Here is a 22,998-nt window from a genome sequence, read left to right on the forward strand (position 1 = left end):
AAGAAAGGGAGAGTTGTCAACAGGCAGAAACGGGATAAAACAATCCAAAGAACACTTAAATAACTCAGATATATCAAAATCTGGAGGAACAAAAAAATTGAGAACGTCAAAGGTTACATAGGTGGCTAGGAGAGACAGAAAGGCCAAGGGGGCCTTGCCAACAACTCAGTAGGGTTCCAAACAAAACCAAAAAGTGCTGATAGCAGTTGGTGGAAAATGCTTTTCTCTGATTCATTTACCAGCATCAGAAGCAAATGTGAACAAAAGACGACGTATTTGATTTAAAGTGCAGCTTTCTTCATTTAAAAAAAAAAAAAGCGTGAGAAAGGTTTCCTATGATGACATATTGAGACTTCTCTTTCAAGACTGGAGTAGAGGATACAGGAATTAAACCCCACACCATATCAAGTACAGATGGTTCAGATGCATCTTTGAATCCTATTTCTTGAAATGACAACAGAGTATATATAAACGAAAAACTTCAAGTTAGTAATGACTATAAGAAAGACAAGACATGGGTTTTGCAGCCAGCATTCAGTGTGTTGTTTCCCTCTGTAATACAGTCTGTGACAAAATCTATATTTGAATTTACAAGTGCATGCACACAGTACCATGTTAAAAAGCTCCAAAATAAGTACAAGAACAATGTGGAGGTTTGCAGGAAAGTATCATTAAATCATACTACAGTTATACCTTTATATTGAGTGGATATCATGAATTAAGAAAAAAAACCTTCAGTTGAAAGCCACATCTACAGGTGATGCAAGCAACATCAGGATGCTATTGCATAACCCTCCATATAAGCACCAGAAACATTGTCTTGAACTCTCTGAAGTTTTAAAAAACTGTTTTTTATTTTTTTTTTTAAGCAGAGAAGAAATTAGATCTAGTGATTGTACAAAATATGTAAAGCCAAATGATGTGGGCAAAAATAAGAACCCAAGATAGAGAACAACCATCTATTACATACATGCATAGGAGAAAAGGAACAATTCAGACCACGTACTCAGCAGTGCCGAGAAAAAAAAACAACTTTTTTTCTCTGAAATACTGATCTTGCCTGCAAGAATTCTTTGTTACAAGACTAGCACAGAAGCATTTATAATAGTACTGACATCTTCATTATTCCTACTCTGGAAATATAAGTTAAAATATTAGCAAGTTATCTGTGGGCCATTACTTCTAGTTTAGAGCAGTATTATATATCGTATGAAAACACCACTGCAAAGGATATCTGCTACACTTCCAACATGTGAGACAACAGTTGTGTTAAAAAAAAAAAGGGGGCCTCAAATCACCAAAAGAAAATGCCAAGTAGATAAACAAAATTTAAAATAAAAGTCTGAACATAAATGCTTACCTCACAGATAGTATTCAGAAAGAAGATTCTTACTAAGGAGTCTAAGTTTCTCTCAACGTTTTGTTGCAGTTTTTAAGAGTTTGTAATCTTACATGAAAAAATGAGAAAGGAAACATAAAATACCTTTCCAGTCTCAGAACTGTATAAGTCAGTCCACAAAATAACAGTGAACTGGGTCTATGCAGGAAAGCAGAGACATTAGACAGAAGCTAAAAGGCAGCGCTTTTGGAAAAAAAGTAAATGCCTGCAAAATAGTAGAAAGAATAAAGCATGTAGGTTAGGAGCATAAACAATGAAGATGCCATCACCATTAAAAGGCTGCTCTCCTGACCCCTGAATGGAACTGATCTGTGCTCTTCAAATAAAAACCATTTTACATTGATGCCTGTCTGCGCTGCGTTGAACTAGCCAGGATGAGAAATGGGAAAGTGCAGTACTTCTCTTTTAGGAAACTGGACTTTAGGAATCTTCTGTAAAATAAAATTATTGATAAATCGAGTCACTGGCTGCATAAGGAATAGCAAAGCCTCATCTCCCATCATACGGATATTTCTCCATATGCAGTCCCATTCAAACACTAACAGAAGCGAAGACCAAAAAAGATAGCTTTCACAGAAGCTGGCATCACTTGTTTTAGAACAGGGTATGGAAGAGCACATCACTGCCAATGAAGTAACCACTGAAGAAACAGAAAACCCAAGATACTTGCTGGCAAAATGATGCAAGATGACAGTTCTGCCAAATTCACATTTTAATATATTTGTTAATACAGCAACCCTGTATGCGGGAGCATCAAAGAGCATTTTAACTTTAAAAAGTTAATAAAAAAAGGAAGCTTTATCAGGTACAATCCCATGTCAACAGTTTATTTTCAGTGCAAGTTAAAATACAGTTATTGCTTCAGTACACAGAATACACACCTTCATTAGACTAGTGTCTGTTTTTGGAACACATTCCCTTCTGAATTATCTGCTGCTAGAAGATGCAGCATTACAAGTATCAACGTGCCAAGAACACAATCAGCTGTGACAAAGCACTACACAGGAGAAAAAGGTACAGCAGCTGGAGAAATACCTGGCTTGAAGAGTAATAGGTGGTTCATCTACTGGTGATTGAGCTTTAATTATGTGTATGCCACCAGCAGCATTCTACACTCCTCAAGTCAGCATAACAGTGATACTGACTGTGATTCTGTATCAGTGCATCTTTCACAGAAGAGAAAACATTGAGGGGTTAAGTTCCTACACAATGTTTTTGGTGCGCTATGCATGACAGACATCTATGGCAAAACAAGCAGCAAAAACCATTATTCCTGCTCTCAGGTACAAATGAGTAAACTTTAATATAAAGCCTGATATAGCTAACACTGTTTTATGAACAGACTTTTCTCCTACTAAGTGAATGCAGAGAAACTTTCTTGTCAGTGATGAGCTTCTACTAGAACTAGATGAATGCAATTTACCACCTTTCACTACCAGTTAATTTATTTGGATAGGGTGGAACTAGAGTTCCATTCATGTGACATCTAGTTAGTAGACAATGTTCCTTAGATCAGCAGGGTAAGCTACTATGCAGATGTCCAGTTCACAGTAAGTGGCACCGGAGTGCCATGGACCATACTAAATTGGAAAAAATGAATTTGCTTTTCACTCCTGACCTGCATTCTGTGCAAGGGTGGCAAAAAGTAGACATAGCGGGAGAAATATCCTGATGCTCTTCATGTCTAGCAAATGCAAAATTCATTTCTAAGATTACTCATATGGCACTTTCATAACATGAAATTCTAATAAGAACTCCCGAAATTGCTCATTTTCAGGCACCACTACTAAACTGTTCTTGTTAGATCACTGTGATGTATAATGCTTTAAGAAACTCCCCATAGCATTCTTCAGGAAAACCTAATGCCAACTCCTTACTTGCATTTTGACATCTTGCAAAAAATTTTAAATATTCAAATACAACCAGCCTACTGGAAAAAAAGCTAATACTTTGTTCCATAGAACAGTTCATAACGGGTTAAAAATAACTTGATACTTCCATTAAATAACTTCTGTGGAATAAATTATCATTATTAAAACCTCCTTTGAATTTCAGTAAAGGGCTATGGGCTTGCTAGATATCCCAGTGACAATACCTGACAGGACGAGATTCTGCAGACACTAATGCAAGTCCAGCCATCATGCAGAACACAGACACTTCATTACCAGTACTTCCATCTAGGCTTACTGGGCACAGACATCATCATGCTGAAGTTGTAGACTGAAACGCATATAGTAAGTGCCCTTAGGAAGAAAGGCTGTATATTTCTTGAAGGGTCCCTTGATGCAGGAAAAAGAAAACAGCAGTGGGAGAAGCACACAGCACACCAAGAAGCCTCTGAGCAAGCAGGATGTTTTCTGACAGGAAGCAGCAGCTACACCTCTACAGCAATGGCTGGCAGGACACACCTGCTGCTTAAAGTCTCTGCTGTTCCAATTTTGTAGCGTGAACACAGATTCTAAGTTTAATACCAGCATTAAAAGTACTGTTACTCTTTTATAAACGCTCCCTTTGAAACTGTCGGCAAGTGTAGTGCACAGCAGCAATGACAAACCTAATATGCTTACACAGATGGCAAGAATGACCAATTTTCTCCGTTCCTTCAGAAACAAATTATATTCCTGATAAGCTCTGAAAGGTGTGAAAGTCAGAGAACCTACCTTTGTCCAGAGATCTCTGGACTACAACTGCAGAGCACTGAGCAATTTAATGCAATAAAAATGTTGCCTGAGCACATTGAGCTTTTTTACTTTCCTAGCCTCGACATCACATGCTCACTTTCAAGTCTCTGGACAACAAGGGCTTCCAAATGGATAACAGTGATCTACAAAAACACACAATCATTGACATCATCAATATCGCTTGTCACCAGAACAGGAAGTAACAAATTGGCCAAAATAATGATGACTGTGGGACAACAGACACGGCCAGAGATAGCACCTCTTACACTCACTTTATGTAGGTGGAAAACCTGCTAGAGAAGCAAGAATTAAGCATTGCTGTGAGAGTTTAATAGCATGGATTGAGACCTGCAGCAAAGATGTGACATCTTATTACCCACTACGTCAGCTAACCTAAAATGAAGCAAGACTGAGTCCATAACACAGGTTACTGGGACTTTTTAATATTTATCTTACATCTTTCTCCTTCTTAGCATGCCAGGTGGTCTAATTTAAAGCATTTTTTCTGCCTAAGTATTCTGTATAAATAAGAAAGAGCAGAAGGCAAGATTCTTCTTGACCGAGCACAGCCTGCCAGCAGTAACACTGCAACACACCAAGCAGAGACCTTGCCAATAGCAAGAAAACCGATCTCCCATGCTATGCTCCACACAAGTGTGCCTGAAAGCTGCCCACAAAGAATCTGCTGCATAACTGCTCACTAGTGCTCAATATTCACAATTCAGGAGGAGGAATTACATTACAGATTTTGAGAGTTGTTGTTATTCTTTTCTAAGCTCGTCTTTTGTAGTCATAAAGATTCCTGCACTTTCCCCACTAACACTTCAAATTCAGTTTCACTAGATTTGTGTTATACCTAGAAAAGAGTGGAATTTTCTCAGAGAAAAACAGAGTAAGTCTGGTTAGAAGTTTTCAAAGCTTTGACGCAGCATGATTCAAGAGGAAGAAATTTCTTGTTTCCTGTTGACATTAAGATAATTTGCAGTCTCAATATTACATTTACTATTTTGCAGTCTTGTGCAAATATTCTTAAACTTGAACATTAAATATTTCATTTTCAACAAAAAAGGCAGCCAGGACCTGGGATGGCACATTAAATTGGTCATGCCCATTCCTATCTGGACCGGCTTTTGCTTGAGAGAAAAAAAAATGTATTTTCCAATGCCTACTTTACCTGCAGAGAAAGAATGTTTCTGAACATACTCAGGTCTACTTGCAGCTCTCTGCAGAACTCAAAAAGATGATCTAGAAAAATGTTCAAGGCCAGTAATGGCAAAGCAGATGGACAAAACTACGCACATTCAATTTAAAGAGGAAAGTAGTATCTAAATTGCTTTTCTCTTCTTTGAAAGCAAGTAAAATAGACTGATGCTTGTGGGTCTATTCTGAGGCTTTACAGCACTGTATACACAACGTATTTCAAGACAACATAATTTTGAAACAAAGAAGGAAGCAGGAAACTAATATTAAATCCCTAAAATGTGCAATCAGGTAATTATGAAAGCTGGAACCTTAAAGATACTGAAGTTATATAGGCATATAGAACAATGAGGCAAGACTAAAAAGTCAAATCAGTTGGATTTTTTGCTCCTTTCTTTCCTTTCTGGCAAAACAAAAAGAGATCACAGTATGTTAGGTTGGAAGGAACCTTAGAATTCTCTAGTTCAATCTCCTCTCAAAGCTATAAGGTCAGAACAGGTTGCTCACCGCTTCATGTATTTTCATCTTGAGAGCCTCGAAGAACACAGCACAGTACCTAAAATTCAGCAGAGCTCTCACACTGTTTGATTGCACCAGTAAGAGAACAGTGGAAAAAGACGTAAAATCTCGCAGTAAAAATGGCATTTTGAATGTCTTCCAGTGGACTACAGAAGGAGACAAATAGAATGTTTTTTTTAATTAGAACTATTAATTTTGTCATAATACTTATTTTCATAACAGCAACATATCTGAATCAAATGAGTTTCAACTCAAATTTCTGTGTGTTCCCATAAAAGGGAAGTTACTTACCTGTAAATATCAATTATACATCCAGTTGTGCTATGCATCTGTAACTATAAAAGAGCCATGAAAATTCCCTATTTAAAGGAGAATGTTTTACTTTCTTTTGAAATTCTATGCTGATGGGAAGTTGGGCAAAGGAGGGAATCTCTTCACTGAACTGGAAGATACAGATTTTTCTTAAGGTTTGCATGTACTCATAATTAATAAAGCGAGAAAGAATCTCAGCTTTTGATGTAAAACAGTTCTCAATGAACAAAGGCCTTGTGTTAAACAGTCTTGCTATGTAAATTCTCAACTAAATACTTAAGATCTGTGCCCTCGAGGCATGCTGAACAATAAACTAGAATAGGATTATCATGGAGAGAACAGACAGTAGTCAGCTACAAACAGAAGTTCAAATGTAAAATGTTTTATAAATACTTACACTTGATTTTCCCTAATATCTTTTGAAAATGGTAATTATTAATGAAAACACCAGAAACTGAATTGTGAGCTACACCTTACACTTCGATGGAGAGAACAGATCCAGTTCAGCTACTAGTTTATTGAGAATTAATGACTCCTTTTAGAGAAAGGCTTTTAAAGTGATGTAAGAAAGTTTTACAACTAAGATTTTAATGTAAAACTTCAAATGTGTTTCCTTCTCCACTATTCTAGAAAAAAAAAAAAAAAGAATTTATTCCATCTACGGTAGAAAATGTGCATTTGCCAGCATACACCAGAAAGTAGGATTTGCTTTTACTGAAGTGCATTATTTTTCCCAATTTTAAGAAAGAAAGGGAACACATCCTTCAGCTTTTGTGGAGGCAAATTTTAAGTTTACTTCCTGAGACTTTAGGAACTCAGCAGGAGTACCTTGTTCCTCTTCCAGCCCTGCAGTTGTTAACTTCGTTTCTCAGGTCAGGCTCATGCGTACACTAGCTTCTTTTCAAAACTTACTTGCTAAGCAAAAAGGTACATACATTTTACATAGATGTAAAATGCATTTATAATATAACAAATATTGAGAAAATACTGCATTTTTAAAAAGCTACAAATAACCTCTGTTTTAGAACTATTGAACGTAAGGCCGGAATTGGAAGGACTGCATCATGTATCACAATAAAGTCTTGCAGAACTCTAAGTGCCAGGTGCTTTCACTGAGATAGCAATTACAAAGAGTGAACTCAGCTCTCTGTGATGGAAGAAGTGCTCATCTATGAAACCTCTAATAAGACATATATGTCTTATTATATATATATATGTCAAAGTAGTAGCTTTCTCCTGTACGGTTGTACTTCTGATCCCTAGGCTGTGCTTGTTTGGAAGCTGACATGTAGCAGCCTTAGTGCTTTTTAGCTTACAGAAAAGAGTAACAATACTTTCCAATATAAAATTCAAAATTATAAAAATTTTAAGACAGTTACTTTACTAGCAACACACACATACTTTCAGCAGCGAAAATGAAAATATCTTCCCTTCAAAAGTGTTCTCTTTTCAACAAAGAACCCTTATCTGGAAGTACCAAAATTAAATGGCTTTGCATTCTCACTGTAAAATGAATCTGTGATTTGCAAAGTTCTGGCATTATACTTGGAAAATAAATTTTGATTGTGTTTGCATGCTTAATGTAAAAATTACTTTTTGTAGAACTATGCAGCATATATGTGCTTTGAATATATTACAACTGAAGCAATTCAGCAAGCCTTGGGTCTGAATAGCAACACTGGGTATTTTAGTTTTAGAGCAGTTAAACAAGCAAAGCTTGAGATAGAATAATAACGACCCACACCACTTCCAAGGGGGGATTAAAAAAAACCTGAGTTTTCAATCAACCTCCAGAGATGGCACTCTGTCTCTTGTAGGTAGCAACTATGGCACCATTCACTAAAATAACACTCCATACTTATATTCAACATGAGTACAGGACGTGTTCCTAACTGTAGTCACACTCATCAACCTAAAGTCAGGACAGAGAACACACTATTTAAAAGACATTTGGGAAAAATGCATGTGTATGTAGATGGATACGCACCGCATGTGCTTCCACATACAGTATGGTATACGTACGTGTACACATACACAGTGCACATGTCTGCTTGCATTTGCTCACAGCAGCTTCCAAGTGTGCCGTTCAGCGCCTTCTCTAGCCTTCTCTTGTTCTTGTGACACAATTTGCCCCCATTTATCCCTGCAGTCCCAGGAGCAGAACTTCTTGCAGTTTCTGTAACTTCATCCTCATCTCAGGTTGGATGGGGCTGTCAGCAACCTGCTCTAGTGGGAGGTGTCCCTGCCTATAGCAGGGGGTTAGAACTAGATCATCTTAAATATTCCTTCCAACTCAAACCATTCTACCATTCTATTATCTCCTCACACCGCCACTACCTTTTCGCAATCAGCATACCATCTGCTGTTTTATTAATTTTTTATTTTTGCACTGCCACTGCCTCCACGTTTTCTTTCCATTTGCTACCCTAGTCACTTCCAGCCATTTTTCACCCAGGTTTTTTTCAGGATTCTTGTTTACCCCTTTCTCTTGCTCTGCTGCACAATGCCTTTTCAGCACGCTCCCCAATTTCTCTTTTCACTCTGTTTTTTACAAATGACACATATGATGAGCAGGACTAGTTTCTCATAAGAAAGTAAGGCCAGGCAAGTACAGCAGAGAAAAAAAAAAGTACCACTGTATTTTAGGGAAAATTTGCAAGTTCTATCTTCTGGTGCAGGGCTGTCCATATGAACACATAATATTAAATAACAGAACACTGTGACAGTATTACTCATATGATAAAACTTGATGGAAGGAAAAGTGTTTCACTACTAAACCCAGAGTATCACTCCAAGCTTATTTCCTGCTATTACTTCCGGCTATTAGGTAAGCAACTTCAGCATGAACAATTATCCGAAAGAAAATACCACAGGCTTTGCAGAAATCTATGCTTACCTAGATGCACAAAAACTTTAACTTTTTTGCTGTTAAAAAATTGGAAAAAAAAAAGCGGTCTGCTTAGTCCACACACTGAAGAGAATTAGTCGAGAAACTTGCAAGGAAAGCTTCTACAGAGAGACAAGGATCATTTTTCAATAAGGATTTTTTTTTTTTAAAGACCTCTAGTATTTCTTCAGAAATAGCATATTTCTGTAGGAATCTAAGTCTAGATTTCATTAAAAAGACACTAAGTGCTCAATTCTGAGCATGCATCCACCCAAGATTTTATTGGAGAAGACAAGTTACTAAGAAAACTTGCATGAGACTAACTCCAGAGCATTTTGTTTCTGCTGGAATCTTTGACATAACCAATATTTGCAAGCAGACATAAGGAAGCCACTACCCTTAACACACACAATCTGTATTCTTTTCAACTATTACTCTTGTGCTGAGATAGCAAAACTGATTTTTATCTTACCATCAGTATTTAAGTGATTGTATAGTTTGGGAGTTTTTCCATTAGTATCAAGGAAATTTATTTACAGAATTGTTTCTTTCAAAAACAATAAGGGCCTCAGGATAAAACGCACCTGCATCAATGGTTCTTGTTGTAGATGAGATCAAGAACACTGTGCAACAAATGTTTACTTCTGAATGTAATCACACCACCACAGTGAAGTTCTCACTGCTGCAGTATATGTACTACCAAGCTGCACAAAAGGTTTCACCTGGTCCAGTATTCACCTACCACCCATAACTGGTAGCAGGTGGAGGGATGCAGATGCAAGAAACCCTAGTGATACAATTATATAACTTCTGAAAGAAGTATCTTCTGTTTGAAGAGTTGGCTGTCCCATGACAGCCAACCATGAGTTTTCCAGTATTCCTGCATAGCTTAACAAAATAGATTAGCAAGTATTACCTTTTTTTTTTTTTTTTTTAAAGCATGAAATTTCCCTTAGAATCAATGTGTCTGATTATGCAACTTGGAACTTCAGGATATTTTTCAGGGAGGAAAAGACTTCAAAATTCATTCCCAAATAATTTAATTCCTGCACAGTGCCTCTTCATTCTTGTCTTATGTGAAGTGTTGATAGACAAAAGCGCTTGATAACACTTAAAAAAAAAAAAAGCACAATGTTGTAGCTCATCTCTCATGATGTTGGACTCTTCCTGTCTACTAAGAGAACTACATCCAGCATCCTAACAAGTAGGAGAACCACTGAGACAACTTATGAGCTGAAGAAAATACCTGTATGACATATCAAATCTGCAAAAAGAGCAGAGAAAGGCAGTAGGAAAACCTATTCTGCTTCATGAAGCTGGAAATTGTGTACAATATTCCTCATTCGAATCTCACAGAGACAACTGAAAGATTTCCTAATGAAACGAAAAAGTGAAAGCTAGCAGAAAACTGAGAACGTGTTAAGAACTTTCTATACATGAAACTCCAGAAAAGAAGAGGGATAGCACAATGCATATAGCAGAACAAATGGGCTCCTGTCTCACTGAAATCATCATAATGTGTTAGATTGAGCAAAAGTCACCTGAACTCTTAAAGAAGTAGGAAAAAAAAAATCCTCACACACTAACTATTAGCATCCCAGTAAGCTCCCTGACATTGTTTGCATTTAAGAGACATGAAAAGTTTGATGCATAGCTGTTCAGAGCATAACTGTACCTCAAAAGACTTTGCTGCAACTTACTCCTCACCCCATTCCAAACACTGCTTTGGCAATGGCAACAAAGATCCATAAAGATCAATGTCATGCAACATAATCGGCATATTAAAACCCATCAACAAAGAAACTATTTAACTAATACAATACTGACATTTCAGATACTAACTTATCTTCTTTTAAGTTCAAAAATTGAAGGATTTGCCTTTTTAGATTGACGTTTGGTGCCAATATCACACAGGTACCCTGGCCTTTTGCTTTGAGGAAAAATCCTTCTAATATTCAGTCATGCAGGGATGAATCAGCAAACAAAGACGCATCAGTTATATCAGAAATCCTTACAGCAAGAAGCACGCTCCCACTGAAAACCAAAGGTTTAAACAGTATAGCTGCTTATAAGAAACATGGTATCAGCATATATATACTTCTTGAATTTGTTGGGTTTTCTATCTCTACAACAGCTCTCTTCAGTGAGAACTATTGGTGATAGGTGGACGGTTGGACTGGATGATCTTGTAGGTCTTTTCCAACCTTGGTGATTCTATGATTCTATACAAAACCAAGGAAAACAAGATATACCTCAAAAAAAAAAAAAAAAAAAGGGAAAATACATGGAAATGGCAGCTTCAACATTTCATTTCTTTTAAAGATCCAACACAGAGTTCAATTACATGCCAAGAGAAGGTAACAGTTTTTGAGGCTATGCTGCTTTAAAGGCTAAGAGTTAGCTACTAGCATATGTTTAAAACTGGAGGATGAAACTGAAGACAGTTCTGACTAGTTCTGCTTCCCAGGTCCCTTTTAAACTACTTAACACATATTCTCTAAAATTTAAGCACAAAACTTCCTATTTGCCTAAGGTAGTGGACAGCAAGACTTTGAAGAGATCCTTCACCTGCAGGCAGAAAGTTCAAGGTGTACCTGTACAGCTTGTTTAAATAATCAGAGACATTACGTGAGATTTTATTTGCTAATGAAGATCCAGAAACAGAACAGAAGGAAGGAAGGAAGAAAGAAGAAACATCTTCAGTTATTTCAGCACAGCAAGTTGTGGAGATAGCTTTTAAAGATCTTGTGAGCAAACAAAACACAGTACAGTTTACCAGAACTATAGTGACTTCACGCGTGCATGTATGCACGCAGATGTTATTTTGTAATGAGGTAATGAGGTTTTGTACAGGTATTAAGCCCGAACAAAAAATTCCTGGCAGAACAATGTTATTAAATATGCAAGAAAAAAAGACCTCCCTTAGGAGTATATCACGTACCAGTAAGAAGTTATGTTCCATTACAAACTGCAAACTGTAAACGCAGAGAGAATGTAAAGGAATTGTGATTGCTTTTTATTGTTCAAGTTGGGATATGAAAAATCTTTTGTTAAATCTACTACATTAGCTAGAAGATAACAGTGCATTATTCTGTTCACACACAGAAAATTTATCTAACGTCTTAAGTCCCGGCTCACCATCTTTCAGTGAGCTGTTTAGAGCCAACTTATCCAAAAGACCTATTTAGGCCAGGCAACCTCTTAAGTCCTGGGAACATACAGTTAACCTGGAGCTCAGAACAAAAACCTTACAGTCCCCCCAAGCACACATTTCAACTGGATTTTGTGTGCTTCACTGTGAAAGAAAGGAAACGGAACGACAGTGGAACTGACATCACTGAAAATACATTTGCGGCTTCCCAACCAATGATTTCACTCCAGGAATAACTACGGAATCGTGTGTTTATTAACAGCTTACCCAAAATGTTCTCAGGAATTTAGACCTGATACCCAGAGATTCATAATCACCAGTCAAATCCCTAATAATAATTTCTCAATAAAAATAAGTAGATATCAAACATTCACTGCCTGCTCTTCTCTCCCCATTCCAATGCTTCCAATTTAATTAGGACTATTAAAACCCATTAATAAGTTAGTATAGAAATGCAAAATGTTACACGAGCACCAGCATTTCCACCGCAGTTAGTGAGACTGAAGACCTGATAAGTGCTTTGTTACACCATTACTGGAAACAGACTTGCAGAGTCACAGACTTAATGTGAAAACAGAGTATATATTCTGTATACTGTTTTTTGTGTCTTGATATTTTAGAACATTTTTAACACATCTGAATTCTACCACAGCAAATGCAACAAACTGTTCTTGTTACCATCATTAAAGCATAATTCTATTTGAGATGTGGCCACAATCAGAAGGTGACAGGAGGAAATGTAAGTTCTGTTTTCTCTATCTTTCCTCTTGCTTTATGCACAATGTAATAAAGTTAAGAGAATTAGAGTTTATTGTAATCTCAACAACTCTCCATGGAGGCAGTCCCCATTTCCTCCTGCAAATACCTGGAGGAGGATACAGAATATTTATAGTGCAGAAAGGTTTCTTCGTGCTTTACAAAAGCAGCAAGTCTCATTAATTATTTTAGAAGGACCAAAAAAGATAATCTATATGATAATAGCCTACAAATTTCCTTGCCAGCTCCTATAAAGAACATGTCTAAGTAATGCCTACACACAGCTTAAGACAGAAAATCATCATCCCAAGAATGCTGAAGCCCAGTATCTTTTCCAGGTGATGGTGTTTAAAAGTAATGCAATAGTAAAAGAAGAGCTTAAGAGTCAAGAGAACAAAGAGAGATGGACTTAATAAAATCCTTAATGCAGGTCCAAGTTGGAGATGTGATTTACACACACACAAAAAAAATCGTTCCTTAGATTGGGAAAGCAGTGAACAAACTAAAACACCGAAAAGCACACTTCCACGATTTTATTGCATGTCTTCTTTGCAGTTCATCTGTATGACCACAACCTCCACTCTCATGGCAGCCTTTAATATATTCTCCTACTTTTTCTATTTTCTGCAAGATAGAAATAGCTATCAAAAGCTATGATTAAGATTGCAGAAAGAGAGAAAGCTCTACACAGCCAGTGGAAAGGCAACAGAATTTCACACAGATGTGGGACAGAAATTTACTGAACTAAAGCTAGAATTGTTTGCACATACTATGCATGTGATTAAAATGTAGTCATTTTCTCTACGTAAATGCTCACCTTCTCTTAAGAATTGAGCAGTTAACTGACTAGATCAGAACAGAAGGTGCTCCCATGAAAAGAATGGAAACCTCTGCATGAAAATATGTGCTCTGAAGGAAAAGCGGCCACAAAGACTGAATTCGGGAGAAAGGCATATGTATTTCTGATCTAGAAACAGTTGCTTCTACCAATGTTAGGGTTGGAAAAACGTCCTTATATTCACCTCCATTGTTTAGAGTGTAAGTGGACAGTAAATAGTGTAATGTCATTGTGAACTGTGCCCTGAGTCTAAGCACCTACAACAGCAGCCAAACAAAAACTTGTTTGGGGGACTTAAGACGGGGATGTAATAACAAAAATGTAGACAAGCTGATAGTTCTGTATTGTGAACACCTAGTTAAAAAAATTCCCCCTTCTGAAATACCCCAATCAGTACTTTTGGTACACATACCTCGAAGAATTCTCTCCTCATGGCAACGTAGAAAGTCCCAGATTCTAACAGTGCCGTCGTCAGAGCATGTAGCAAATTTATTATCCGTGGGTGAGAAACTGTTACATGAAGACACACAGCAGGGGAAAGAAGTCAGCATTTAACAGATTATCTATGCTTCTCAGACAGGGCAAAATTATACTGTAAGGTGTTATACACTGAAAGATGCATTTGAACACAGGGACTTTAAAGTGAATACGCTGCCTGCCACTTCATTACAAGTCATGAATTTAGCATGGGATTACTACTGCATTGCTGTCCCCAGTCAAATGAGAAATCCAGAACTTACTCTTAGCACCTTCCTACCTATGGACTGTATACAGTAGCACCTTTTTTGTGGGATGAGAAGCAACAGCAATATGACTTGGTAACTGTCACCCTAGATTTTCAGGTTTTGCAATACAATAAGAAACTGACACTATGTAGAGGCACAGGAGAACAGTTCTTAGGGAAAAAAAACTCCTCTTCAGCCACAGGTGATTTGCAGCAGAAAAGCAAAAATAAGGCAAAGCTGGTCACATGAAAAAGCTAGCTGGATCAACTGGCGATAAAATAAACAGTATATAAAACAACCATATCACTTATTGTAAAAGAAATCTGGAAAATCTTTCTTCTATTACCCAACCCATGAAAAGAATTCTACAGACACAGAAGCAGCTTCCAGATTGAGCAGTCAACATCACATGAGGAAAGTCACTGGAAAAGTAAGGAGTTATTAAGCCATGTGATTAGGGCCAGGACATCTCCAGCAACTGACAGCACTCACTCCCTTCCTGGTGCAGTGAAAAACCATGAGAGCCCTCTTGAAATCCTGGATCTTTATGATCAGGAGAGAGCTTAAAATAACAGAGAAATTCAGTGTAAGGCCACAGTATATAGTCATGACAGCAACTGAATCCAACAGAAGAACTTTTCATAACCAAACAGAAAATGTTACACCCTATCAAAGAAAAATGGTGACGTTAGTGGAATGTATTTTGGTGGCAGTGAACCTGTATCACCAAGGGCCAGCACCTGAACCCAAAGAAACACTGCTTTAGCTTCATTTTGGGTTAGCAGCTTCTCTTCAGGCTTACTTTAAAAACATTTCTTCTATTTCTGTATCTCACTAAAGATTATATGCAGGTTTGCTTTAGCGAAATCCTTCATTTACATCTTACTGACAGTATCACTTTAGATTACATTTTTTATATGTGTATGCATATACATTTGCACATCTGAAGTATCAAAACTGAACCAAGAGAATATCCTATGTCTTCTCTTCAATGGCTTGCTTACAGTTTCAGGCTTGAAGAACCCATTCAGTATTAACATTAGACTTCTGTATGTGGCAGACTGTGTGGGTATTTAGTATTACTGGAAGTCTTGGCTTCACCAAGCCAAGCAGTTCTTCACTTTATTTAGTGTTTTATTATTTTGTGAGAACTATGCAGGTGTTTTATTTCTGAAGGCTTTATATTTTATTCAGTTAGGTAATTAAATACTGAATTCTTTATTTGGAATGAAATTATTGTCTTACACAGTGCGTATAAAAAAGAATAACTGATACACATTGTCACCATATAAAAATGAAAAGAATACCAGTGCAAAATGCGGCAGACAAATACATCTCTAACATATTGCAGAGGCGTATACTGGGACAATACTAATTCAGAAAGGTGCCAGCAAAACGGTGAGAATGTGGAAACGAAAGAAAATGTTGTGTTTATGTGGTGCAGGAAGTTTCCCAGAATCTGACAGAACCCATGCATTTCTGCACTCAGCATACACTGAGAGAACAGTCTAATCATGGCAATAGGTACTACAGAAAATGGTATATTGTGTATAAACCTGGCCTCTCTAATCGCCTCCTTATGTGCCTGGAACATCTTGACGTTGTTCATGTTGGACTGCCAGTATTTCACATATCCCCCGTGGTCTGCTGTCAGCATCCACATATCATTGTGTGACCAAGTCATAGCCCTTACTGGGCTGTCGTGAGCCTGTAAATTCAGAAACAAAACTTCTAGCAAACATGTTCAAAAACTGTCTGAACCACACAAACATAAGAGTTAGAAAAGCTCCCACTCAAACAGCTGTAACAAAGAAATGAAAACTATGACGATCTAGTTAGATTCAAAAAGTTGAAGGAGCAGGGAAGGATTCCCTTGCACTGTATAAAATTGCACTTTAAATAAGAGTATTTATTTACATTTTGTTTCCGAAGTGTCTGGAACAGTTAGTATATTGTATGGAGATAGAATGAGAAGCATTAAACATCTGCCTGCGGCCACAGTTTGACACAGGGCCAGAACAGAATAAAAATTAAAATAAAAAAAGCAAAAAAAACCTACTCTGATGCTCCCACTGGCATGTTCAGACCACAGGCCCATGACAAGCAGGTGAACATGCATTCCCAAAACATGCTCCAGGACCTCAATGTAATAGACAAATCTTGATAGATGAATTTACCTGCAATATTGTTTCAAAATTGAAAGTCAGTCCATTCCACAAAGTGAATTCTCCACTAGATGCACCAGTAACCAAGCGTCTCCCCTCAGGAGTCCACTGCAAAAGAAAGACATAACTCAACTTTGCAAGTACGTAACATTCAAATATTTCTTCACAATCATCTGTATAAATCCTAAGCTTCTCTTCAGGGCATTTCATCACGTATTTACTTCGTATTAGTTAAATACTAAAGTCATTTGCTAGTCAATGCAAAAATAGACAAAAAAATGCAGAAGCATGCCAGAAGGTTTTTGACTTTTGTTAACAAAAGGACAAAGTTATAGCACTGTTGAAGGAACAACAACAAAATCTAATCACAAAGAAGAAATAGTTTATTGGCACCAACACAACTCTTGCACACAACACTAAACAGTACTGCTAAAATCGAAAAGTTGTTAAAAGATACTACAAGAATTAAGGAGCACAGAGACATTTATCAGTCTTTTATCTGAGAATAAATACATTACCTCTCAAAATAATTTCTGAAAAAGATTAAATGCACCCCAAACTCCAGAACTTAGACCTAACCATTTGGTTTCCTAAGTCTCCACAAACAAAACTAAACACAGGAGTAGTTCAGACATTCCACATGGTGGGATTTTATTTGAAAATGCTGAAAATTTGAAAATTAACTGATCCTCTGTTTCTCTCTTCAGTTAAGAATGTCAATACTCCAAAATAAGGTAACGTAACCAAGTAAACCCAACACTATACTCACCCTGACAACAAATACTGGGCATTTTACTTTATTAGTAGATGTCCGAACAAATTTTGTTGTTACAGCATTCATGGGGTTGTTCAGCATTCCTATAGGAGGGACCAACTAAGAAAGAAGAAACAACAGGTTTAGAAATGACACTTCTAATCAGAAACCACAAGGAAAGCATGTATACTGAACACTCATGTCTAGAAACCCTAGTTTCCATTTGCAGGGTTAGGGAATACGTCTGCAGAACCATTCAGAAATGTGTGTGATTCACAATTTCAAACATACAAAAACAGCATCTTCAAGAGGAAGATACTAAGCACGCTACACTATGAAAGTTCTTATGCTCATATTTAAAAGCCTATCCAACTTCTGTTTTTTTTCATGGGCATAGACTTCAACAGCAGCAGATAACATAGGGTGAAGACCCTTCGTGTATTTGAGACCTCCTGTCAACAAAAAGGTAATCCCAGCTGACAAGCAGAGTCCCTCAGATTTTCTGGACCAATTTTATCCACAAAACTTGCTCAGGAATTAGAAAGATTTTACTTACGTCATTATAATATCCTGCATCAGGCTGGATTGCTCGCATATCTCTCTGATCTCTTTGCCATACTCTATTCTGGAAAGAAGAAGAAAGCTCCTGGTTAATACCACCTCTACAGCAAATATGGAAGGAACATGCTGACAGCAAGGTTGGCACAAGCATTCAGTAAAGATACCAATATATTCAAATGCATAAAACCAAGAAGACTCAGTGATAAAAATAACTTGGATGCTTTACATTCTGTGAGGTGTCAAACACTAACTTTCAAAAAGCACTTTATACGAAATAGAAATGAAGTATATTTGTCTGCAGTATGAAGCTTTCACCAACTTGTATCTGCATCCGTATTAGAAACATGAGCTAAAATTTCAGTTAAAACATTTGGCATACACTATTAGCTTGTTAGAACTTGGTAATCCATGAGGGATTTGCAGATGAACTGTTATCCTCATTTTCATACGATCACATCAAATCAACTGAGGGGTAGAAGTGGAGATGGAAGTGGAGTTTTGGCATATCCCAACCTGTTTTGAAAGCTGGCATAAACGTAGGGTTTTTGTTTGACTGTTTTTAAGATTTTTTTTTCATATATCAAAGATCAAGCATGCTTATTTCTACCATAGCGGGGGAAAAAAATGGTCCTGAACTACAATTGTTCTGTTATTTTTCTTTTATTATTATTTTGTCCACTATTTTTCAGAATTGGGGTGGAGGGGAAGGGAGGCATTCCCACAGTAAACACCAAATATTTAAAGAATATTCTCATAAACAAATCTACAGACTAAAATCATGCACTGCCCACAACAGACTGAATTCGGTTCATCATGCCTTTGCAATGTTGCTGTTTTCAACAATTCCTCTATCTGAAGATTTGACTGCATGTCTTCTGAGCTAACAGCCAGCATTTACACATCTTGATAAAAAAATTCTATTTATGAAGAAATGAATACCACCCCACTAGGAAAGCTAAATAAGCATTTTTCACTGAGACATTTCTTCAACAAAACCTCATTTAAGTTACTCTGCATTCACTAACTAAGCGTACAGAGAAGGATTTCCAAAGACCACAACTCAAACTGCAGTGTTATTTAGTAAAACGAGAATACATTTTAATGGTGCTCTGGTTTTGGAGAAGGAGGGGAAGTGTTTATTTCAAAACCAAACCAAGAATAACTACATTGTTTACACCAAGTTTATGCCTATCAAAAACTCAGAACATTACATAAGACATTCAGATGAACTCTCAGCTTGGAATTCCAATACAAAGTTAACATTGCTGTTTACAATTTAGCTACAAATTCAGTTGTGTATATGTGCAGTTTTATTACAAGCACTGAACACTTCTGAATTTATCCCATGTCAAGTTTACAGACACTTGTCAGTTGGTTTTAAATTGTAGCAGTAGATCTCTCGGTGTTCCAGTGTAGACTGTTCTACAGACATCTAGAAATCAGGATCCTGAGTTTCAGGATAGAAAGAAGTTTTTCAAACAAAGCCAGAACATTAACTAACCTCCAAGTATTTAATTACAGAGGGATTGTAATCTATAGTCTTTCGGTTCACAGCTTTTCTCATACGTTTTCCATCGAAAGTAAGCTGTTGCATTGCTTGCTGCTGTGCAAAATCAGGTCTTTTATAAAAGAGCTGCCGAGGGGCCTGGTGCTGGAATCTCGGCATATGGAAAAATCGGGGCGGGGAGCCGATTTCTGTGGCCATGGCTATCTCGTTTCTGAAATGCTGCAAAGAAAGTGAAATAATCAGTTACTGCAGAATAATGACAAAAAGGCAGCGTTCATACCTTCAACAATTTAAGTCCACAAAGATAAATAAAGTTTCTTCCCAGTAAACAGCACTTTATGAAGTTACATTTGCATTCCTCCTCTGTGTCACATTCCAGTAACCTTAAAGTACGGTAACTCCTTTGTTGAAGTATCATGAGGAATCCTACTGAAACAGATGGCTGTGAAGTTTGCATTACCACTGCTTAACCAAAACGGTGCAGGAAAAGAATGTCCTCACTAAGGCTGATACAGGCAAGCCACAGTGAGTCCCTTCAGATTCAGTGTACAACTTAAGCTGTTAACAAGGAAAACAGCTTCAAAGGGCTGCTCCAAATCCTTCATCTAGGATCTGAAAATAAAAACTTCCTTTACATAACATACAATAAATACACCACAGAGCACAGTTTGCCCTAGGGTACACTTTCAATTTCATTACTGCAAGATAAATGAATTATGTAATTTCTAACATTTCCCTGTAACAAAAAAAGAATGTTAAGAAATTATGAGTGCCAAAGGGATGATGACAAAGGGAAATTAGTTTAAGAACTAATTTTTCATTCTGCAACCTCATTAAACAACATCACAGTAACCTCCTCACAGCTGAGAACTACAACACACGCTATCTTCAATGTAAGCACGAACTTCAGACTTGGCACTGACACTCTGGACAAGTGAAACTCTAAACTCTATTTTCAGCTGGTACTCCTCTGCCTGAATTGGAGTTGGGCAAGAATTTTAAAGCAAAACAAACTGATGAAAGCAAAAACAATGCTGAGAAGTCTTCCTCTGCACAAAGGCTGAAGTGTTACACTGAGTAAGTCTGCACTTAAGAAAGAATCAAAAAAGAAGGGGGTAGAATTTAAAAAAAGAAGCTGAAATCTGCTTTTAAATCCATGAAGGTATTTTCTTATTCAGGGAATGGCCTCAGGTTGTGCCAGGGGAAGATCAGGTTGGATATTAGGAAAAACTTCTTCAAAAGAGCGGTCAGGTGCTAGAACGGGCTGCCCAGGGAGGTGGTGGAGTCTCTGTCCCTGGGGGGTGTTCAAGAAACGTTCAGATGTTGTACTGAGGGACATGGTTTAGTGGGAAATATTGGTGGTAGGTGGGCAGTTGGGCTGGATGGTCTTGGAGGTCTTTTCCAACCTTGGTGATTCTATGATTCTAAACTGCATATATCCTCAATTTGAAACAGCTGGATAGTTATTTCAGTTGTTGGGCCTGAAACTTTATCTTTTTTCCTATTTTGGTAACTGCAAAATGTTTCCATTTTTTACACAGAAAAACAAGATAGAAACGCTAAAAGGAGGCTATAAAACAGCACGTGGTTTGATCCTTTTTCAGAGATGCTATTTAACTCAAAGGAGCAGGTTCCCTCCCAATCCCAGCTTGTTGGTACGGGGCAGGGATTCACCTGCACAGGCTTTGCAAACCCAGAAGTCACCCACTTGTGCCAGAGAACTGCAACTCAAGTCACCACTCAAGACAAAAGTCTAAACTAAAATGTTTCCTTATACGAGGTAAGGCAATTTAAGACCTATGGCAGGAATAGCATCTTTAATTGGACCACCCTGTGTAACTGGAAACAAAGAGCAGCTTTCACAGAAATAAACAAGCTTGCAAATTTGCCTGAGAGCTGCTCAGTATCAGGCAGCATAAGAGGACACAGACAGTGCTCAGAGGTAGACCAATTAACATCACTAACCACACAACGAGTAAAATATTAAGCTCACCGGAACAACAACAACAAAAAAAGGTGGCAGAACATTCTCATACAGGGAGCATGACAAGCACCCTAACATCATCCCAGAATCTCTCACAACTCTCAGGAAAAGAAAGCCAGAAAAAAAAAATGCAGCTGTATTTTAGACTTGAGAGGTTACATCTTTAACTAGAAGGAAAAAAAAGAATATTTTCAAGTCCACATAGTATCCATATTCTCCTGTAGGTAATACAGAAATAAATTTCAAGAAGCAAGAATGCTGATAAACATACATGCTAAGGCTTCCAAGAACACTTTGATAAGCCATTTACAAGAAAACATTACCTAAAAATGCCTTTTTAGGGAAACGCACCAAAGGAACAAGTTGATCCTCCAGAAAAACACATCTATCCTCCAAGAAATAATTGCAATTTCAAATGTAGATAAACTGTTAAGTTACATGAGCTGGTTTAGATGGGACATCTTCAAAACTACTGCAAGCAGACACCCACTGGCTTACATCAGTGTAAACACCCAAATATCAGTGGAAAGTGTACAAACATTATCAAAGGCACGTGTATGTTAAATACAACTCCTCACAACTATAGACTCTTCTCACTGAGTTCACATTGGGACAATATAGGACAAAATTCTATAGGACAAATTTTCAGTCTGGAGAAGAGGAGGCTCAGGGGGGACCTTATCACTCTCTATAACTACCTGAAGGGAGGTTGTAGTGAGCTGGGGGTCAGCCTCTTCTCTCTTGTAACTAGTGACAGGACGAGGGGGAATGGCTTCAAGTTGCGCCAGGGGAGATTTAGGCTGGACATTAGGAAATACTACTTTTCTGAAAGAGTGGTCAGGCGCTGGAATGGGCTGCCCAGGGAGGTGGTGGAGTCACCGTCCCTGGAGGTGTTCAAGAAACGTTTAGATATAGTGTTGAGAGATGTGGTTTAGTGGGGTTGTTGGTGGTAGGTGGATGGTTGGACTAGGTGATCTTGTAGGTCTTTTCCAACCTAGTTAATTCTATGACTCTAAGAAAATAAGGGATACGATACAGGATGAAGCAAACAAAGGCTTTACGTTCTTGTCATGCTTTTAACTGCTTTCTCCAACTTGTGAGCATACAGAAAGGTTTAATCCAGCTGCTCATAATCATGTTCTTATAGTGCCCTGAATATCATGCTTTCATCCATGTAAAAACTTTATGTCCCAGTAACTTTTCCCTACTTCCCGTGTGTACATGTGCATATATGTGTATATATGCACACCAAGTGAAGTTTCCAAAGAAGTTTTAGGAACAAAGAATCCTTCTGGTACACATTCAGTTATCAGATGAAACTAGCATTTATCTCCAAGAACTGCTACTCCAGTCAGACAAATATACCAGCTCAATATTAAGTTATCACTCTCCTAATTTGACTTTTGACAGGACAAACGAATGTCTCAGCGGGCTCTCCTTTACCTCTTTTGTATCAGCTCAAAAATGGTTGGACTTCAGAAATCTAAAGTTCCTGTAGAAAAAAAATATTAGAAAACAAAGTGCAATCCAGAGTAGTAACGTTCTGTTTCCTATTTTAA

At 37.6% G+C, this 22,998-nt stretch overlaps 1 protein-coding gene across 11 annotated transcripts in view; it reads right to left on the bottom strand.

Annotated features, from left to right (window-relative positions):
• Window positions 1–22,998, bottom strand: part of WDR33 (WD repeat domain 33) — a 62,103-nt gene that overhangs the window by 25,847 nt on the left and 13,258 nt on the right. For 7 of the 11 annotated variants that reach the window (XM_021394922.1, XM_021394924.1, XM_021394921.1 and 4 more), the window contains 6 exons: window positions 19,450–19,674; window positions 17,944–18,012; window positions 17,403–17,507; window positions 16,646–16,741; window positions 16,025–16,176; window positions 14,156–14,253 (listed from right to left, as the gene is read on the bottom strand). In XM_021394922.1, the coding sequence (XP_021250597.1) occupies window positions 14,156–14,253; window positions 16,025–16,176; window positions 16,646–16,741; window positions 17,403–17,507; window positions 17,944–18,012; window positions 19,450–19,653 (724 nt within the window). In that variant the 5' untranslated portion in view covers window positions 19,654–19,674. Of the gene's footprint in view, window positions 1,831–2,200; window positions 5,946–9,915; window positions 13,015–13,423; window positions 13,530–14,155; window positions 14,254–16,024; window positions 16,177–16,645; window positions 16,742–17,402; window positions 17,508–17,943; window positions 18,013–19,449; window positions 19,675–22,998 lie in introns of those variants that run through there. The other 4 variants (XM_021394932.1, XM_021394927.1, XM_021394928.1 and 1 more) reach the window with 4 other exon arrangements.

Source organism: Numida meleagris, chromosome 4 (assembly GCF_002078875.1).
Source record: "Numida meleagris isolate 19003 breed g44 Domestic line chromosome 4, NumMel1.0, whole genome shotgun sequence".
Lineage (NCBI taxonomy): Eukaryota > Metazoa > Chordata > Aves > Galliformes > Numididae > Numida > Numida meleagris.